A 21,625-nucleotide genomic window follows, 5' to 3' on the forward strand; every position below is an offset into this window, starting at 1 on the left:
AGGCCTTGAATTAAGACTTGAGAATCCTGAGCTCTCCTTCTGAACCCTCCGACCCACTGTGACACATGCTGGAAATGTAGCTCCTCTTTCTTATCTTTTGTCTGGTCTGTGTGGGATCCTAAACACTCCAGGACGGAAACTGCTTGTTGCTCTGTGTGTGCATGCAGCTCTACTTGATACAGTGTGGCCCCTCTCAGCATGGGGATCCAGGAGGTACTGTAAAATAGAAACTAATAATGAGTCCTTTGACAAAGGCCTGGAGAAAGTGACAGTGGATTTAAATTCAATACTTACTGAGGTTTTCATGGTTTAAATGGGGATGAAGTCTAAAATGAAACACTCTGGCTTTGAGCTAATAACTGTCTGTCTTGGAACCTTTGCCTTGTCTGACGTGAATTTTGTTTATGGGCATCACAGCTGAAACTGAAGAAGTTTACCAGTAATGTGGAAAAAAAAGAAGTGAAATATCTTACAGGTCCAGTCTGTGGGCCCAAAGAACGAGAGCAGGAAATTAAAAAGATTTTACAAGGGTTTGATTTCTGCATGTACCCAAAAAGTAGCTTAGAAATAAATGATGTTGAGGTTTAGGCTTCAAACAATGAGATGCAATGGGCTTTTGTGGCTGCCTGTTTAACAAGTCTCCAAGCAATAAATGATTTCACACATTATACACATTTGGGAAAGTCATGCCTAGTGAAGTGAGATTCATTCAATAAATTGTTATTTATGGTTCTTCTAGTGCCCAGAATGTGAAAATTTATAGTCCTTGATCTTTGTGCAGAAGAGGTTGCCATTTTTCAACACAGAAAGTGATGCTACCAGCAATGAGGAACCAGTAGTAAAGTTTTGAATGACAGGACTGACAGGTTGCCTTGGTTAGATATGTGCAGGTAGGTTTGAGATTTTTTTTCAATAAGTTGTTTTTCTGCTTGAAATTGGGGGAATAAATCCCTAGGGCTACTTGCTCATCTTCAAAAATGAATTTGAATCTGCCAGTGACCTGTCAGTATTTTGTTTTCCATGAACAGTCAAGAAGACAACAGAGAAATAAAGTTAACAATGGAGAAACTTGGAATAATAATAATAATAATAATGACTCATAAAGAGGTAGTTTTAAGCTCCAATTCCTTAAACATCTGCTGAAAGAACAACTGAGATGGTATGTCCCATCCCAGTTCCAATCCCTGTCCCAGCTGGGAGTCCCTATTTAGGTTCCCGGCATTCTGGCTGTTCACCCAAATGCTGAAACAGTCCGGTGACTGCCGTCTGCAAAGAGAGTTGCTGTAGTGCAGCCCTCTGGGGTTTGAAACACTAGGCAGCAGATGCAAAACCCGGGGGTTCTGGGGCTCAGGGATCATTGGTGTTGCTGCAGGCACAAAGGTAGCAACAGAAAATAAATAGAAAGCAAACATTGGAAGAAAAATATTTCTCTGCTTGTTTTAGTTTTATGCTGGGGAAACAAATTTGTGAACATGTTTGCTGAGGAGGTGATGTATCTCCATGTGTGTGAGAACAGCCTCTTTACCTTTTCCCCTGGATGTTTGGAGAAGAGGAAAGGAAGGCCTTGGGCATTTCAATGTCCCTTTGTTATAACCCCATTTTTTTTTTATAAATAAAAAACACTCTTGCTGTAATCCACTGTATTGTGAAGGACTCTGAGCATATTTTGCTTCCATTTCACATGTGGTCCAGTCCAATGCCAGCTGAAGTCAGTGGGAGAGTTTAGATGAAGCTTGTCTTTTGCTGTGGATCTAAATTCTAGAATATTCCTTTCAATTCCCTTTCTGAAGCTTTAGAGGCTGTGAAAGGCTTCTACAGAGTCCCTGTTCTTGTAAAAGACAAAATAACTTCTCATAGTTGTGAATTTTGTTTTTATATGAGGTATTTCAGCTACTTCTCAGTGAAGCAGAAGTGTGGGCTTCAAAGAAAAAATCTCCGTTGACAGCAATGGGTTTTATGCTCCCAAACCATCTAGGCGAACTTGGAAATGTACCCCAAGGTGAAGGTGGGCCAGGCACGTCTCTAAGTGGCAGTGCCAGCTCAGGAAGTCCCCGCTCCTGCTCCCTGGGTTTGCTCCTGCCCTGTGCCATGCTCTCCCTCACCCAGGAGGCTGTGCTGACCCAGCCACTGTAGGAATTACTCATTTTGCAGAGTTTCTTCAAACCAGATGGGCCCCTTGGCCAGGTCACAGCAGGAGCTCCTGTGCTGGGAGAGGGGCTGGAGGTGGGCAGGAGCATTGGGATGGGCACACTTCAGGGGTGGTGTTGCCACTGAAAGGTGCCTATCATGCACCGTCCTCAGGTGTAAGCCAGCTGAATCTACAATATCTCATCAGATATTGTAAATTTGTGAATGAGCCCACAAGTTTTTACCTGTGTGCAAGGGAGATCTGAGGGAATGAGGCTGAGGCAAAGTTGGATGACGGTCAATTTCAGTGTGGCTAAAGCTCCTGCACATCAGTGTCTTCCTCCCTTAGGGATGGCCACAGGTGACTTTGTCTTCCCAAGGAGAGTTTTTTCCTTCCATGTTTCTTTGTCCCTCTACCAGTACACATCCCCTGGCCCAAAATGGACTAGCAGTCTGTCACCTGGTGTTCTGCAGCCCCCCTGAAGCCCTCCTCTGCAGCGCTCGCCCCATGAAGTCAAGAGGTGCTGTTGCAAGAGAAGCTAGCCACCTGTGAGGTGGGAAGATTTTGTCCTGTTAAGGATAAAAACTTTAATCCTGTTAAGGACAAAAACCTCTTTACCCCTCCCCAAAGTATTTTGGACTACCAGGAGGAATCTGTCTTCCAGCACTACTGTAGAAAATCCAGGCGGATCCCAGACCTGACCAAAGGTTATGGGCTCCAGACAGAAACACTGACTAATACAGGACAGAAGCATAAATATGTAAATACTGGGAGAAGTCATCCCGCAGGCATGTCTCTGTTAATTTTGTGGAGCGAAAGGGAAGCAGAGTGTACTTGTATTCAAGGGCAAAGGCTTTCAGAACAAACAACGGCATTTCCCTAATCTCATGGACAGAGATGGTTTAGGGCTGTCTATGTTACGCCTGGGATATTCGGGGAGCATTGACGCTCGTCCTTATATTTGAATCTGTAGTTCTGGGAGTCGTGAGGCCATGCTAGAAAGCAGCACAGTTGGCAGCTGAGGGGCAACCTGGTCCCCGTCTCTCATTGCCTACCTAGAAGAGCAGTATTAGGGATCCTTTAATCTAGCAAACGAAATCATAGCATGATCTTGTAGCTCAAGTTAAAATATGCAAATTTAAATAGGAGGTAAGTGGCAATGGTTTAGTAGTAAGAGTAAACTATTGTTCCTCAGCCCTGTAGCAAGGTCAAGTGGAAAAGCAAGAGTAGCTAAACTTTTGGGCAGATTGCTAAAGTAGAAGATCATTCCCTATTTCCTTATTGTATATTTTTTATTAACAAAAGTAGGATATAATTCTTATAAAGTAATCACGGCAACGATAGGCCTGACCAGGCCCACCTGCTGCCTGGGAATGCTTCTTTCCAGTAGCCTGTCAGATCCTAACACTTGTAAAATCTGCCAACCTGCAGGTTAAAAGGTAAAAACGCATGTGTTAGGACAAAGCGAAAGCGTGCTCAGTAAACAGACAGTGAACTTTGGCCAATAATAAAGATTTCCTTTACTTTCCCCTGTCACAAAAACCTCCACAAAAAAAGGTGAGAGAAATCTGATGACAAACACATGCCAGAAACCAGCTTGTGAGGGAGAATTTACTGTTGCTCATCTATAACCTGTCTGTACCATTTCTGAGCATGGGCTACAGGAGAAACAACTATGTCTTCTCTTGGTCACAACTAGCACAGCCCTATATTGAGCTCTATATCCAATTATTTGTCTTAGGGAAAACTTTTTTTTAGTTATCAGCTGTGCATTGAAGATGGAGATGTTTAGAGATGCAGCCTGCTGTACCTGTGGAATGTATAATACCTCCCAGATCTTCTGTCTAAACCCAGGAGAAATACGGATGGCTGACATTTCTTCGGGTATTTTTTCATCCAAGAATCTTGAACTGCTTTCTTAATACTGTCAGGATTATTGTGCTTGTCTGTTCTGTCATGCTGAACATGAGCTAGAGAATTTCTTCCAGTAATTTCTGCAGTGGAAGGAATGAGCCCTTGTATACTTATCCAATATGTAATCATGCCTAGTAGACAGAATTTATTCTACAGCAAAAACATCCATTTCTCATGTAAGTAACCAGAGAATTTCTATTTCCTCCAGTGAGAGCCAGATCAGCCCCCACTGAGGAGTGATTTAGAACCTGCAGACCACCCCTGTTTTACCTAAGGGACAACAGCTTGCAGTCCTGTCATCTTTTTTAAAAGAAGCATCCTCTAGAGTCTGTCTGAGTCTCTGTTACCTACCCTGCAATGGCTTTTCTTTTGTGACACTTTGGTTTATCGCAGTCTGCTTGCTCTATGAAGCGTCACTAAGTAGCAACATATATACTTTAAAAAAAGTTAAACCTTCTATAACGTAAAGTGTTCAATGTGATGTGAAATTGGTGGTTTAAGGTAACTAGCAGAGCTGTCTCTCAAGATTTTTTAAAGTTTTGCACTTTATTCCCCCTCTCAAGAGAAACTGTCATCTTGTACCACTTGGATTACATTTCTCTGGCACTCAGATTGTGTGATGGCTGATGCCAACAGAGGGAGCTGTACGTGGACAGTAGGAAAACGTGTGTCAGGCAGAAGAGAGTCCAAGAAAGAAAATAAATTATCTGAGTCTCTGGTTTGTTTAAGATTCTGCAGTCCCAGAGAAAAGCAATCTAATAATTACATTTTTAACATGCAGTAAACTTCGATGGCATTTTTAATATGATCTATCACAATAAGGGTACAGCTTGTATGATTTTCCTTTTCCTCCTTTCCTTCTGTCCTCCTTTCCAGTGGTATTTATTCATGTCACTTCAAGCTTTGGCCAACGCTCTACAGCGGGAAAACATCATCATTTTTCCACTTACGATTTGTGCAACAAAATTTTCTCTCCCTTCTCCGTGAAAGGGAATGGGATAAGAAGACGACCATGTTGTTTGGTAGTTCTCTTCTGTGTTGCTTATTGGCTCAATAACCACATGGCAGTAAGTTGCAATATTTTTCTAACTGGGCTTTTAGCTCCCCACAAGGGGATTTAGACAGATTCCCTCTTTGCAGCTTTTGAATGAGAAGAATTAGGGTGTTGGGGCTGTTCTTCTCCTCCTTTCTCACTACCTAGAAAAAATCTTCATCCTGCTTTACAGCTGTCATGTTAATAGCTCAATGACTGTCTGCGAATCTGAAACCACCAGTGTGAACATTAACAAGGACTGGTGGGAACAAAGGTCCCAGTGTGGAAAGAACAAGTACTTAACTCTCCTCTCGAGCACCTGGGCCAGAACCAGTTTTGTTAAGGATTTATGCTAAGAAACTGTCCTGCAGGAAGGGACTGAATAACTCTGTGGGCACTAAGGATAACTTTCCACTTTCAAATGTTGGGGTTTTTTTTCTTGTAACCACCTGACAAAGCTTGGGCAGGTGGCTGATGTGTCAAAGCAATGACTTTTTGCCAAAAATCCCATTTGCTTGAGCTTTGTGGAAAGTATGGTTGAACGCCTGTTACTTGAAAAGCCAAATCCTTGTTCTGAAGGGCACTTTGCATGTCTCTTTCTCCAGGGGCTTTCATGTGCATCAATTATGCACAAGCATTACAGGAGCATAAAATGATGTCTTTGTTAAAACCATATTCCCCTTTAATCAACTTTTCTCTGCTTTCTTTTAAATTAAGTACTTCAAAGCTACTCTCTTGAGAGAGAGATCTCCTGACAGTGCATTCTCTGGTCTGCAGCTCTCAGCTCCCTGTGATGCAACCTTGATCTGTGCCATGAGCCAAGGTTGTGCTTTGCAGGTTACCTGTGGGACCTCAGACTCTCTGTCATTCAGGTGTTCCAGGAAGGTGGGAGCTGGATTCTGAAAACTCAGCTCTTAATGAAGTAAAATAATTTACTAATTTGTGTAAAGTTATGATAACTTTTGGAAATTTTCATAGAACATCTGTCTTCCAATATCTAGATAAAAACCAAAAAGAAACCCTCCTGTATAGTCTAAATGAACCCTGTACTTACTTCTTCTTTAATAATATCCCCTAATGAGCTGCCTAATTATAAAACATTGAAAATCTGAATCACTTTAACAGACTGACAAATCCAGCAGCTTTAAAATAGGAATCCCTGAGAGCACATCATATTTCAGTCCATCTCTGTTTAGGTGGGAGACATCATCCCAGCAGGGTAGACAGCTACCGGGTGCTGGCTGCTCCTGATGTCGCCTCCTGGCTGCACTATGGCATTGTAACATACCTGCTCATTCCTTAAGCCATTGACTGTAAATTGCAGTTGGGTACAGACTGCTGGAGCAGCCCTCCTGCACAAAAACATGGGATGCCAGGAGCATCACAGGTATAATCTTTTGTCTCTTTGTTGTCATCTTAGAAAATACTAAAATTTAAGTTTCTTGCTTTTAGCATGTATCTTAGCACTGTGTCCAGTGTATCAAAATGTTACCTGAAGTTATGTGACGTTCTCTGTTCTTGTATGATGGGACAGTTATGGTGACGGAAAAGCTTTTCTGTCCACGTGCTTCTGAACAAACTTTCATGGGGGTGCGATGAAAAGATAGGCAAGCACTGTGATGGACCCTCACCCCTTCTGCTCCCCGTTGCCTGGTATACTTGTAATGCGCTGTGGGGACGTGTTCAGGTAACTACAGTACGCTGCTGATGCAATGTACTGGTAGGATAAGATAGCACAAGACAGGAGAGGATGTTGCAAGCTTAAGCTAAAGGGGATGTGGTCAGAGAAGAGTTTATGGATGAAGATGTTGCCCACTCAATTTTATGTAAAATATGATAAGGAGGGACCAGAAATGGGATATAGACTATGATGCAAATTGTTGGGAAAGTCTTCTCCGTGAATTGTGCTTGTTGACACGGCAGCGTGGCAAACCATGTCTCTGTGAATTAAAGTCAGAGAAAACAAGTCCAGAAACTGGGTTGTAACCACTGTGTTTAACAAAAAATCTCCTACTGGGAATCATCAGTAGCACAGAGAAATCAGTGCCTGAGCTCTCTGTAAGTCACCTTTGGTAGTGACTGGAGTCTGTACCAAAATTAACTGTGTCACTGGTGCCCCACTGATAAGGAACTGCAGCACTGCTTTTGCTGGATAGGTAAAGCCTTATTGTAATTCCTTTATGAGAATTTGACAAGCTTGGCTTTTCTCAGACTGCACTGTAGAAAGCACCAAATAAAATCTGAAGCGTGACTCATGTCTTGCAAAATAAGGTTTGGGTTTGGCTCGTTTTCATGGGAGAAAAACCCACCATTTGAGGGGTGTGAAGGTTAAGTAGCTACACTCTCTGAGTTGTAAGCATAGTTAAAAAGATTCTGCATAGGATGATAACTGATAATTGGGCTGATGTGATGTGGAAAATATGCACTTCCTCCTCAGTCTGTGCCTCCCTGCCAGTGTTATCACTGAGGTCTTGTTTCCACTCCGTGAGGTATCACAAAGGTCACTTGCAGCAAACGTGTCAGCATTCAAATTAGGGGAGCCACTGTGACTTGACTCTGCCTTTCACCCTTGGCAAAAGCATGGTTAAGTTCTCACTTCTGCCCCAGGCTGCTGCTGGCACAGGGGGGAAGCCTGGCTTGGGAGGCGAGGAAGCAGTGGATGGACCCTGGAGGGGTCAGTGTAATAGCAGTGCTCCCGGTTTGCTTAAATCAGTCACCCACCCTGGGAAACATTCATTTATTGAATAATATTTTTCCTTTGTCAAGCTCCTGTGCAGAGTGTGGGATTTCCACCTGCTTCTGGACTAGGACCGAGTCATTAGCTCACTGCGAAGACTGGGTAATATATGTTGCAGTCCATCACAGACAGGGGAGATCTCTCATTTGTGCTTTAGAGAGCTCTTTACCCAGTTGTAGAGATCGACTGTAGCAGTGTTTGTTGTAGTGTGTGTAATGATTAAGTTACGAAGTATTCAGAACTGGCTGCTGCATTTGAGTTGGCCCTGTCATGGTTTAACCCCAGATGGGAACCAAGCACCACACAGCTGCTCGCTCACTCCCCTCACGGTGGGATAGGGGAGAAAATCAGAAGAGTAAAAGTGGGAAAACTCATGGGTTGAGATAAAGACAGTTTAATAAGTAAAGCAAAAGCCGTGTGCACAAGCAAACCAAAACAAGGAATTCATTCACTGTTTCCCATGGGCAGGCAGGTGTTCAGCCATCTCCGGGCATCACGTGTAACAGTTACTTGGGAAGACAAATTCCATAACTCCGAATGTCTCCCCCTTCCTTCTTCTCCCAACTTTATATACTGAGCATGACATCACGTGGTATGGAATATCCCTTTGGTCAGTTGGGGTCAGCTGTCCCGGCTGTGTCTCCTCCCAACTTCTTGTGCCCTCCCAGCCTACTCGCTCATGGGGCGGTATGAGGAGCAGAAAAGGCCGCAGGGATTTCTCAATCTGGGTGGTTGAAATCTAATTATTTAATTAAAAAATAAATTACATTATTAAAAGTTAATAAATATATTATTAATATATTAAAATTATTTAATAGCTTCAAAAATTACAGTCTCTACTTCCAAACCACCTTATAAAGGCTTGAAGGATTCTCTGTAGTTTGCTTTACCCTTGAAGGGCTTCTAGAAAAGTAAAAAATTATTCAAATTTCAGAAGCTGAAACATGCCTTGCTGATGAGAGAGGCTGACTTTGCAGCTGTTCAGACAGCACTCTTCCACAGCAGTCAGGGTACTCATGGTTCAAAAGGGACTATCATGTCTTGGGTGTGTATTTGCGGGCTGATCTGATTAAAATAGAAGTGGAAAAAGAAAAAGTCTTTGAGGCTTCATTTCAGCAAAGTATTTCAGCACAATGAAAGTAAATTAAAGCTGAAACTTGTGCTGAAATACTTCGCTGAGTCAGAGCCTAAAACAATATCTTTCCTGTCCTCTCATGCTTTGTTTTCATTGGTGAAGCCTGGAGTGAACAGACTATAATCCTTGCTGCTCTGTAATAATTAGAAATAATTTTTAATAGTGTCCAGATAAATTACTGTATTAGAATTAACTTGGGTTGAACAGGAATAAGCCGAGCACAAATTCTGGTGTTTGTTTTGACCATAAACTTCTGTCCTTCACATACTGGTAAATATAACTGTTGTGGAGGAAACTTGTCTTTTCAGTTTGAAAATTATTCCTGATAGAAACTGTGGGTTTGTGTCTGTCTGCTTATCAGCAGGCTGTGCATAGTGGGGCAAGGGGAAGGCAGTACAGAAGTGGCTGAAGTGTACAAGCACTGGTTATATTTGATTTGCTTCTGCTCCACAAGCAGGTTTCGAGCCTCTGGCACACACCTCCAGCTATGCCAGTGTCTGATCTCCCCTCCTGCAGCTGCAGCACCTCTCAGCATCTCTGTTACTGAATGAGGATGGGTAATTGGCATCAGACAGCCTCACAGTCCTTCCATCTGCCTATAGCAACAGGGAGGAACAAGTTTCACAGGGATCTACTTATTTGGCTGCATGTGCTTGACAGAGCTTTATCCATGTTCGTATTAAATTGTTTTCCCTGGTCCTTGTGTCGTTCAGCCCAGCCAGTCGCTGTCTTGTCCCTTAGTTTTGCATCCCAGCCTCTTTGCCCTCCGTTCATGTTTTTTCACCTGCTTGCCAGGCTCATTTTGCTTTCCTTTCCTCACAGGTCTGCCTCCCAGGTCTTATTTTTACCCCTTTGCATTTAATTCACTCTTTTCCTTTCCCTTCCTTCCTTTCCTTCTCTTCCCTTCCCTAGGGTTCCCTGCAGGATGAATGATCTAACAGCAATGCTATATGCACTCCATCTCCCACCCAAACCGTAGCAGTCTGATACAGTTTTTACTTCCATTTTCTCTTTACTTGCTGGTTTTCAAGCTTTCTGCTTTGTCCTTCTCCTCTGCTTCTGCAGCCCATGTGTGTTGGAGGGCAGATGGGCTGAATCTTCAGCCCTGAAGCCTTTTCCTGGAGTCTTACAGAGTCCTCTGCAATCCTCTCAGACTGTTTTATCTCGCAGAATTGTCACAGACTTCTCTCTCTCTCTGTCAGAGACTGGAGTTAATCCGGGATCTGGGGAGGCACTGAAGGGTGTAGGAGGGAAGTGTCAGGCATCTGGTTTTGCTACGCAGTTCATCAATGGCCCAAGGGTAGAAGTTATCACAGAAAAGCATGGCTGTGGCCTGTGACGAGGCACGTGGGTGTGTAATACCCACCTGAGTTCAGGTATTACACCTGGGAAGGACGGAGACTCCAGACTCCAACCTCAAGTGGGAGGAAGCTCTCCTGAGCAGACGAGAGGATGTGGGTGAGGGAGGTGACTCGGTCGCACAGCAGTTGTGGGCTGGAGCATGTATGCGTTAACACAGCAGATGAAAGAGTTCAGCATATATGGACAGAGTAACATAATGAAATCACCAGGGAGAAATGAGAAACATGAAAAGGGTTGTGGAAAAGTAAATATGACCAGTGGAAACACTGCTTTGTGAATTTACATTTTTGGCTACGTTTCTTCATCTGAGGAAGCAAAGGAACCAGATTCTGACAATCGGTCCCCGTCTTGTGCATGGTCCAGAGCGTTGGCATAGCGCAGAGCTGGCACCAGCCCTAGGGTGATGGAGCCACTGTGTGGCTTGGCCCCACGCATAAGGGGTGGTCCTCCCTCCTCTCCTGGCTGAGTAAGCTTGTCTATCCCTTGGGAGAGGAGGAGGAAGAGGAAGGGATATTCTCACCTTCCCCTTCTTCAATGTAAATGCCAAAATGACCGTGGAGGTGCATGAGAGTAGTAGGGCAGGATCAGGGAGCCCTGCCAGCGAGCGTTTGTCTGTGCTAAAGGCTTAGTCCTTGACTTAGGAGGTGTTCCATGTGTGAGGCTTCCCTGGGTCTGTGAGAAATTGTAGGTGGCAGAGGAGGAAGTGAGAAGGAATACAACTTTTGGCTATTGTTATAGAGCAAAAAGAGTTATCAAGTGTATCTGTGGAATATTTCCAATGTCAGTAGTATGTGTAACTGAGTAGACTTTAACTTTTTGTGAGAGTTGGTGACTTGCACTACGCAACATACCATGGTCCTGTGAAACAGACATGTCCAGCACTAGCATCTGCATCGGCACTGCTCCCTACAGCCGGGACAGCGTCCATTCACTGTTCAACAGTGAACAACATGTGTTTCTCAGAATATGGTAATTGTACTGCAATTAGATATTAAGAGCCTAGATTGGGGTTATTTGTTGGTTGACTGACCCAGAAATTGATAGCAGATATCCTCCTATCTAAAGGACAGTAGATGTTCTTGTTAAGACAGATTAATTTGCTTTTGACATGGGCCTAAGCCATGTTCACAAGCAGTCTTCACAATTCAGCTGAGTCACGGTAACGTCTGAAGTTCCTGTGTCTTGGCCTTGTGTCTCCACAGCCAAGTACACAACAAGGAAAAGTTTCAATGTGCTATCATGAGAAAATGATTTGGAAAACAAAATAGCCCAGAGGAAGATAAATCATCTTTGAGTGGGAAAGAGGGATTGTCATCTCTTGCCTGTTACACGTTGAAAAAAAAAAAAAGGTCTCTTCTTCAAGAGAAATTTATGATTAAGAATGTCTTAATAAGACTATATAATCTCATATTAATGCTTTCATGGGGAGAAGATAAAACACTGAAGGTTTTTTTAATCTGTGAATAAATGCCACAGGAAGAACCAAACCCTGGGCAAATTCTAAATAATTGTTAAGAAGATGATAACCATGGAAAAAAAAAAAAAAACCTGGAAGTAGAAGTGGTGGATTGCCTGTGTTTTGAAATCAGTTGAAACTTGGCGTTTTTCTAGAAATTGTTCACTAACTTTGCTTGAGCAGAGTGTAGATTATTGGGATGAGTACAGGCTAATTGGATGAGTTCAGTGGCTCAGGCTGTGTAGCGTGGCTATATAGTAGCTTTACATATCTATATGTAAAAAGATTCCCACAAAACTTGCAAAACCATCACCTTTTCACAGTCAATTACCGTTGGTAGACTTATTCCATGTGTACAGTTACATGTGCATGTGGGACAGCCTGTAGCTGACAGAGCAGAGGTGTGCTGGGTTCAAGCAGAAGGCTGCCTCTGCAGAGGCAGAGCATCACAGCCCAGTGGAGTAGTCCACATCTCCAGAGTGGGATGGGAGCTTGGCATTGGTGCTGGTGGCGTGGGGTGGTGGCACTACCTGTGTGTTGGAGGGAAGAAGGGAGGCACACGCCAGTGCGGTGCTGGGACCCTGGGCACAGCCAGCCCATGCTGTACGGGGACAGCCGGATCCCTGGGATCATCATAGCACATCTCCCACTTGTGCACGACTCCACCAGCACTTCGCCTCCGAAGTATGTGATGGATGGTTTACACTCCTTGTTAGAGCGTGATCATAAAATGGTTTTGTTCCTTGTGCCCATGTATAAAATAAGCTGCATATGGGTAATATAAGAAGTGTTTTCCAGTAGAACAACAGCACGAACATTATGCAGCATTCCTGTAAAACTGCACAAACTAAATGAAAAAGCCCAGTCTCAAAACCAGCTCTCTGGATTATCAAAACTGCCCTAGACTATTAAAAGTGAAAATATTTTGAAAATCTAATTTCTTTGACTATTTTGATTTATTTTCTTTAAGGTGTGTGAAGCACACAAACTTTGCTTTAGTTTGTGTGCTTCACACACCTTAAAGAAAATAAATCATCTGACCTTACTTCTTACTTCTCATAAACCAGAACAGTGGGACAACGTGTGAGTTGCACATCTTGAAAGGAAACACTGGAGCAGAATTTATTTCCCAGGGCAGGGCTTGCTTTTTTAATTTACCAAACATGTTTCTCATGAATGATCCCCTTTTAAAAGGAGCTGAACCATATTTTAGAGTTTTAAACCGGAGGTTCCCTTACATCCATCATCTCTGAATTTTACCTTATGGAATGTAAAAACCTCACACCGAAGTGAAAGAAGTGTATCCTTTCTAGATACGAATCTTTCCAGCTATGGGAGAGACATAGGCACTTTGCATAAGCAGGAGTTTGCTGACAGCATGTGGGACTCCTGCTGCCCTCTGCACGAGCAGTGTCCAGGAGGGAGTGGGTGATTCCGAGGATTGAAAGTTTGGAGTGAGTGTTTCATGGGGGTCAGCTTGAGACATATCAACAAGGAAAGATTTTCTGAGGGTGAATGTTGAAAAAATGTGTGCAGAGCCTTAAAATGCACGGGCCGAGGTGCTGACAAGGGAGAGACAGTGTGACGCGTGGGACACTGGCAGAGCAGAGCGGGGTGCTGCCACAGGACACCCCCCACACACCCTCCCCCCAAGCTGCTTGCTGCGTTCAGCTGTTGCCTTGCCTCAGTCAGCTCCCAGGAAGGCTCTGGAAGAGAAACCAGTGTTCTGGGCCAGAGCCCAAAGCCTCCCCTAGCGTGGGAATAGCACGCACAAGAGGATGCAGGGGCTGATTTACGTCACAGCACCGCGTGTAAAACAGCAAGTTACAAAAGGGCATTCTATAGAAAGGAAAAAAATACTAACTGAATATCAGAAGAATGTTTGTCTTCCTGCTTTTAGCTTAACGTGTCTCTTTTTTTAGTTGTTCAGCTAAGATGACTGAATTTGTAGGAGCTGAAAATGCCAGAGTCATTAAAGTGAGCTTGAGAAAGTGCTGGGAGCCTGTACCATGCTCCACAGCTCTTCTGAAACACACCACTACACTTGCTATGGTAGACACCGGAGACCAAAATATGAGGCAATGGCAGCACCATTGCCTGCTACAAAAAAAATATAAAAAAATTAGAGAAGTGCATCATTTCACAAGTAATCTGTGTCAGGCAACATATGTTATAAAAACATGCGGCAACTGATAAATCTTAAAGGAAATGTCAAGTAAAACCAACCCAACAGATTATTTGCAGTAAAAGGGAAGCTTTTCTCCAACCTTTTCTCTCTTTGTCCCCTAATTCTCACTTCCCGTTCAGCAAACTTCAAAGGTTAATCAATGACAGGAACAAACAGGTGAAACCTTTCTCCTGGCCTTGGAATAGCCCACAACTAAAAATGCTCACGAGGGTTATTCCCGTGGAGGTCTGATGCCACCTAAAGTCTCCAACAAGTCTTGCAGTAGAAGAAATCGGCATTTCTCCCCAGCATTCTCAAGCAGTAACAGCTCTTAAGTAATTAGTTATTTATAGTTCTTTGTGGCTACATTAAGCACAGCAGAAGTTTGCACTGTGAGAAAATTAGCTCAGTCATGCTAGGCTGGGTAAAAATCCAAATTTCTGTCATCCTCAGCCTGTGAGGAGCAGATGTTGTAACTCAGTCCAAAATCAAAGGTCTTAAATGGAGAAGCTGTCTTTATTCCCCTGATGTTAAAACTAGCTTGGTAATGCTGTTCCTTTATTTTTAACATTCGGAGACCATGTGACTGTAAAAGGAAATCAGATTCAGCAGATGGAAGGGCATTATATGCAAGACATTTTCCAAAAATTATATCAAGCCTTAATGTTTAGGGGATAACAATGTGCATTTTAGAGTACTCCACAGAGCAGCGTTAATACCTTTATCAGTAGAGTTGGTCAATAAGCCCGTTAAAATGTATTATAATTAAAATATGCTGTTGTTGCAAAAATATACAAACTTTGAAAAAATGTGTTGCTTTTACTAGATTTCCTTTGGACTAAGTATTGATTGCTAGGGTTTTTTTATGTCTGATTTACTAGAGGTTTTCTTTAGCATTTTTTTTCAATTTTATTTTATTTTTCATTTCCATTTTCCCTTGTTTGTGCATTAGTGCTTAACATAAGAACATCAGTATTATGCGTTTTTATTACTGATGTGGTCGTAACAGCTTAGAACTGAAGTTGCTTTTGGATTTGAAGTATCATTCAAAGTGGCTGCTATTGACTGCTGTCGGGAAGATTAAACCTCCTCCTCTAGATCCAAGTGTCTCTTGACTACTACAATGAAACTAATTTATTCTAGTTTTTTACCTTTAGTTTCAAGTCACCCAGAGGCAAGCACAGGAGGAACTACCACACCACACAGTACAGAAGTGGTAGGGACTGGAAGGGGACCTAGGCTGCCTGAAGTCAGAAGTGATAGAAGGGCAGCCCCTTGGGCACTTGCATTTTAACCCTCTGAAGTTTATCAGCAGGTGGTAGATGTCCTGGACAAAGCAGAACCTCTGCTAACGTGGTTGTTCCTCTCTCTCCAGCACCCTCTCGAGCTGCTCGCATGCCGTGGTGGCCCTGCTGTACCCCTTCTCCTGGCAGCACACCTTCATTCCTGTTCTGCCCTCATCCATGATTGACATCGTGTGCTGCCCTACCCCCTTCCTGGTGGGACTGCTCTCCAGCTCTCTGCCCAAACTGAAGGAGCTGCCCGTAGAGGAGGTAGGAGCTGGCACCGGGATTGTTTGCCTGGAGTACAGCTGTCCTCACCCTGGAGAGGGCCTGCCATTCGCATGTTTAATTTTTAATCTGCTTCTTTGTTTCTTTCTGCATAATTTTCCTGGGCACCTGCCTCTTGGTAAAACTGCAGTAATAGGTTTAGTCTTCTCTTTAGTCTGCCCCTCTTCCCATACCTGGCACCTTGACAGAGAGAAGTGAATGTTAACCTGGTCAACAAGTAAGTACAGTGTAAATACGCTGATTTGTTCTGATTGTGTTGTACCTAGAAGAAGAGGAGGAAGACATGAAGTGCCATCTGCTATCACACCTATTAATGAAAGTTGTGCGTGAAGCCATAGCCAGCACAGAAAATAAATCCTTTAAGGCTTTTTCCTTTTTTTGTTACTTCTAAGACTTTGTTAATACTATATTGGAAATCAAATGAGAGTTGCGCTTCATCAGCTCTTCCAGTAAAGTACCACAAAAATACTCAAGGGCACACTCTTCTCTCTTACTTCTATTAGTTTCCTGTCATTTTCTACAAATTTTTTTTTTCTTGTGCTCGCTTTCAAGGCTCTCTGTGCCTCTGGCCTATGTAAATCCCTGCTCTGTTTTCCTCTCATTTTCCTAACATTGCTCTCCCACATCTTCCCAGCTCTGTCTCTCAGCTTTGCTGCTTCATTATCATTAATATTTCACACCTTTGCCCTTTGGAAGCCCTGCTGCCTCAAATGGCACCATTTTCTTTACAGCCCTCTGAAATACTTTTCATCTGCACGTTAATAAAAATGGTTAGCTATAACTTGCTTAGGTTTAAGAAAAAAGACCTGCCTAACCCTTTTAGCTTTGTTTATATATTAACCTAGTATGAGATCTGTTGTATCTAAACATGTTCAATTAGACTTAAAGCTCTAAAGAAAAACTTCATCTTCTTATTTTATGAAGCACACAACCTGTTGTTTCACAGTAGGAATTTGATTCATGTTGAGGCTTGGGACTGTTCAGATGATCTTTCGCTCTTAAAAGGCAGACACAAATGAATGTTTTCTGTCTCTTCAGATATATTTCACTATGGTGTTTTCTTTTCTTTAGGCTTTGATGGTTAACCTGGGATCTGATCGATTCATCAGACAGGTAAAGTACAGCTTGAAATGTTGCCATGCAGTCTAGCAAGCTGTTTACTCCTATAGTATGATTAAGTTTCTTTGATTAGAGATATTTGGCAGGAATTGTGCAGTGGGAAAGAGATTAAAAAAAACAAAAAAAAACAAAAAAAAAAAAAAACAAAACAAAACCAAAAAAAACCCCAGCTCATTTTCTGTTTCACCTGCAAATAAGTACTGCTCCTCAGGTATGCAAAAGGGATTGAGGCCGTGGCTGTCAGAAAAAAATTCAGAACTGTGTTCACAGTGCAAAGTAAACATCCAAAGACAATAACATCATGTTAGCAAGAAAACTCACGCTGTTAAGAGGTGAAAAGGACAAAAATTGCAAAGAAAAGTTTCTGAGTGAGAGAGGAAAGGTGAAGAACAGTTTAACACGGTAGGAAAAGCAAGAGCCTTGTAAACAGGGAGATGAAGGATCACCATCTCCTCATAGTGATGTGGCACTAAGTAATTTCAGAAATAACAATCTGTAGGTTAGATGAGTAAACTTTCTTGTACAATTCCCTGGAAGATATGGCTGGTGAGTAGTGGTTATAGAGCTAACATTCTTGCGTCTACTCGCTTTTGCTGAACCAGCATTAAATAAAATGAAGAGAGCAACAGGGGGAAAACCCAGACAACAAGATATACTAGAATATAAGTAAAAACAACTGTCAAGAACCAAAGAAGCTGCCTAAAACCAACTAGAGCACCTGTGTGTACATGTAGCTAGGCTTTGCACCATGTGTGTTTAGTTAAAAACAATTATTTGGACTATTTGTCAGGTAAAAAGCTGATTCCAAGTTTATATATGTTTACCTTGCTCTTTGGATTATCATTCCTGACTTTAATCTCATTAAGAGTGATGAGAAATTTTGTTTAGAAACACATGATAGTTGCACATAGTTTTTCAATAGTTTGTTTTTGTAGGCATGCAGTAGCAGATACAAAATGTGTTTTCTTCTGGATTTTAAACCTTGCAGAAGTATTTGCTGTAGTTGCTGTGTAGATTAATGTGATCTAAAGATTATTTTTTTTCACCTCTGTCAGATGGATGATGAAGACACACTATTACCTAGAAAATTGCAAGCTGCTCTGGAGCAGGCTCTAGAGAGAAAGAATGAACTGATAAATCAGGATTCAGATAGCGATTCAGATGATGGTAAGTTCATTTGGAAACAGGGACTTGTATAAACAAGCATGTAGGTAGTATTGCAACTTTCCATCCAGGAGAAAGAAAGATGGGACTTCAGTACTCAAATACCTTTTGCGACATCAAAGATAGTCTCTGAACACACAGGGAATGGGACCGATAGCATCAGCTCGCAACAGTACATTGTCAGTGATCTATTTTAATTTCTTTGTAAATGACACGCACTCCCATGAGTACCTCTAAACCTTTACTCAAACAGAAGTTTGCAGTTAACTTGGCCCTAATTCAATCCAGATAACTATATGTGCTTAGGGGTGTGTCTGAGTTCGGAGTTGCTCTTGGCCCTCGGTACATTCAGGGGAGAGAAGCAGGTACCTCCAGAAAATAGTTTCAGGGCAAGAGGGGCTGAGTTGCCTCTGAAGGTTCATATTTCTCTCCAGCAATTATAAAAACAGCCCAGGGTGAATTTAAATGCCTGTGGTTAAAAGGTATGAAACAGGCCCCTATTCAGGTTATGAGATTTATTTCTACTCATCTGTGTTACATATGTAAAACTATTTTAACATCTCAGAAATTATGAAAACCCAAATTCTACAACATACCCTTTTTGATCAGTCCTTGGTAAAGGGTTATTATCCCCAGAGCAAACATTATAATTCTGAGTCATTCAGAAGCTTCTCAAGAAAAGTTACTCAAGAGTTAAAAAATGAGGTATAATTTTGATGCAACGCCCAGAAAATTTTTAATTTTCTGAGCTGTTTACTGAGGATTTGTATTTCTCATTGGCTCTTGGTTATAAAATACTGATTATGTAGACTGGTACTCTTAATTATAAAGTTGTTTCCCCATCTGATGTATATCGAGGTCTGCAAGGAGCCGGTACAACTCCTTTCAGTTATTAGCATGGCATCAGTAAACGGCTAGATGACAGTACCCGGCCCTGTGTGGATGACAATGCTGAAAGCTCTGGTAGCAGCTGATTTTGGTGTCTTATTGCCGCCTTATTTTGCAGAATGTAACACCCTGAATGGATTAGTGTCTGAGGTTTTTATCCGATTCTTTGTGGAGACAGTTGGCCACTATTCCCTGTTCCTAACCCAGAATGAAAAAGGAGAGCGTGCCTTCCAAAGGGAGGCTTTCCGTAAATCTGTGGCCTCCAAGAGCATCCGCCGCTTCTTGGAAGTTTTCATGGAATCCCAAATGTTTGCTGGCTTCATCCAGGACAGAGAGCTGAGGAAATGCAGGGCGAAAGGTAAGGACGGTTTTGTTCTGTGCGCGCGGGTTTCTTGTGTTTCGCGCAGGTTGGCGCCTCTGTCTACTTTCAGGGCTGAGCAAATTCTGTACAGCACAAAATTCTCCCAAAACACGTTGTCCGCTTCTTGCGGTCTGAGATTGTAGCCATGGTGGTGGCAACACGAAGGCTTTAACCAGAAGAATAGTGGCATCTGAGCGCCTTAAATCGCTCAGAGGTGAAACGGGGACGGATCCTGCGGGGGGCACAGCCCGTCCCAGATGGGAAACGTCCCCGGCGCCCGCGGGGGAGAAGCCCGGCAGCATCCCTAAGATAAACCCCTGCTCACCAAAGCGCCAGATTAATTGGAGTTTACCGGAGGCAACGCTCCGAGCCAGCTGCTGCCCGGGGCGTGGCGCTGCGCGGGGCCCGGCGGGAGTCGGGGCCGGCTCGGCCCGGCCCGGCTCGGCTCGGCTCACCGACCCCGTTCCCGGTGCCGCAGGGCGGGTTTGCAGCCGGGGCCGCCTCCGGCCTTACCGAGCGGAGCCGCGCCGCCGGTGCCGCCGCCACGTCCCGGCGCGGAGCGGGTCGCTCCGCCCCCGCCCTGTTCCGGCCCCGAATCCGTTACCCTTCGCGTCACGTCCGGGGCTGCCGGTACCTGTCCTGATGCCGCGTGAAACGGGGTGTCACCTTCCCGGCAGTAACGTGCCGAAACGGTACCGAGGGAAAGGGCTGTGAAGGGGCGGGGGCGGGCGAGTGAGGCCGGGCAGCGCTCGCCCCAACTGGCGCTTCTCCCCTCTTCCGCAGGTCTCTTCGAGCAGAGGGTTGAGCAGTATTTGGAAGAGCTTCCAGACACGGAACAAAGCGGAGTAAACAAGTTTCTGCGAGGCCTTGGTGAGAAGTGGTTCTGAAGTGAATTTTCATGTCTTTTTTTTTTTTTTTCTTTTTTTTTTTCCTTTTTTAATTTGAAAAAGCCTTGCCTGAGGTGAAATCAGATAGTCAAGCAGTTTCAATATGATAGGAAATATGAAGAGGACAACAATGAAAGCATACTTAAAGCTGACAAACCCAGATTTAATTATGATCCTTGTTAACACTTTCATTTTCATTTGGGGGTGTGGGGAAACCAAAGTGTAATGGAGGAGGAGAAAAAAACGAAGGCGGCTGACGGCTCCTCATTCTGTTAGTTGGCTGTCCCTGCTGGTATTAAGTAGATGAGTTCCTCTACAGCAATTTCATTACCAATGAGACCCGTTTGCTAAGTAACTATTGATTGCCCTTGGCTTTTCAGTATATGCTAGAGACTGATGGTGTGCGTTCTTTAGGAAACAAAATGAAGTTCCTCCACAAGAAGAATTGACTCCCTTTTGCTGACATACCAACCCAAAGACTACTTATGACACTGCGCATGAGACACCTGCAGCGTTTCAGCATTTGACGCAGGAGGAGAGCGGAGCAAGCTGATCGCAGCTTTAAGTGACGACCGATGCTGTTAGACATTGTGCCAGACAATGGCTCCTTTATGTATTTGAGTAGAATTTGTACATAATGTGCTGTAAGCTTTTGTAACTGATTTTGTAATGAGCAAGGAAAACTGTGGTAAATATTTGTATATTCCTGAGAATAACAGGTGCTTTTTTTTCTTTAGTATGAATTGAGTTATGCTTGGTGCAAAAATGAATAGCTGATTATGTGCAGCTGACTGTCTCAGCAGAACCACTGACTTCACGGGATGTTTGAGAGAGCTACACTGATGCCTGGATACTGCGGGGATGAATGAACTCGGGTACGTGGGAGAGGTTGTACGCACGAGGGCTGCTTTCATGTGGCAGAGTTGTTTGTTTCTGTTTTTTTTTTTTTTCTTCTAATTAATTTTAAAAGAAAGAAATAACAAAGTAACTTGATAATAAGGTACTTGGTTCACAATACAAAACTTCCACTTGGTTTGAACTCTTGGTCAGTAAACTACTTGTAATCCATTCTGCACTAAGACTGCTAAACCTGAGGAGCTCTCAGTTCTTTGACATGCAAGCTGCAACGAGTAGGTACAGTACATCCTTTCCTAATGTATGTATGTATGGTTTCTAATAAACTCTGTAAATATACCTGTTTGTTTATATTCATTGCAAACCTCTGCAGTTTCTGATGTTAAGTAGGTAAAAAAACAAGAGTATGTTTCCTGTGATTTTTTTTTAATGAACTTGTAATTAAAATACAAAATGGTTATTACAAACCTGTCTTATAGTAGGTTTGCTATTTCATGGCCTGTAGTTTGATTTTTTTTTTTCTTCGATGTTTTTCACTAGGGCTGAGAGAAGACGTTTTATATCCCTGTTCTGCTAATTTTATCCTAACAGAAGCATCTCTTAAAACATTTCTTTTTCTTTGCATGGGTTAGCAACTAATTACTTTCTGTCACTGTGAGTATTACAGGTACTGCTCCTGAAGGGTGGTATTTTCAGGTTGGTTTTGTGCTGCCTTGGTTAGGTGATCAGTGTAGAACATGAGCAGCTCGTAGCAGACAGAGCGAGCCTTTGCCTAAATTTCCGATGAGCCGATCACATGTGTTTCATGGGAGTCTGCTTTTCTTTTGCATTAGCTGCAGCCCCTTTAG

At 43.1% G+C, this 21,625-nt stretch overlaps 1 protein-coding gene across 1 annotated transcript in view; it reads left to right on the forward strand.

The window, feature by feature from the left end:
- Positions 1 to 21,112, forward strand: part of DENND2B (DENN domain containing 2B) — a 72,070-nt gene extending 50,958 nt beyond the window's left edge. Inside the window, exons 13-18 of the mRNA XM_082485496.1 lie at positions 15,308 to 15,485; positions 16,575 to 16,616; positions 17,678 to 17,789; positions 18,793 to 19,032; positions 19,819 to 19,905; positions 20,337 to 21,112. Of these exons, the coding sequence (XP_082341622.1) occupies positions 15,308 to 15,485; positions 16,575 to 16,616; positions 17,678 to 17,789; positions 18,793 to 19,032; positions 19,819 to 19,905; positions 20,337 to 20,371 (694 nt within the window). The 3' untranslated portion in view covers positions 20,372 to 21,112. The remainder of the gene's footprint in view (positions 1 to 15,307; positions 15,486 to 16,574; positions 16,617 to 17,677; positions 17,790 to 18,792; positions 19,033 to 19,818; positions 19,906 to 20,336) is intronic.
- The last annotated feature ends 513 nt before the right edge of the window (positions 21,113 to 21,625 follow it).

The sequence above is a fragment of the Vanellus vanellus genome (assembly GCF_965231255.1).
Source record: "Vanellus vanellus genome assembly, chromosome: 6".
NCBI lineage: Eukaryota > Metazoa > Chordata > Aves > Charadriiformes > Charadriidae > Vanellus > Vanellus vanellus.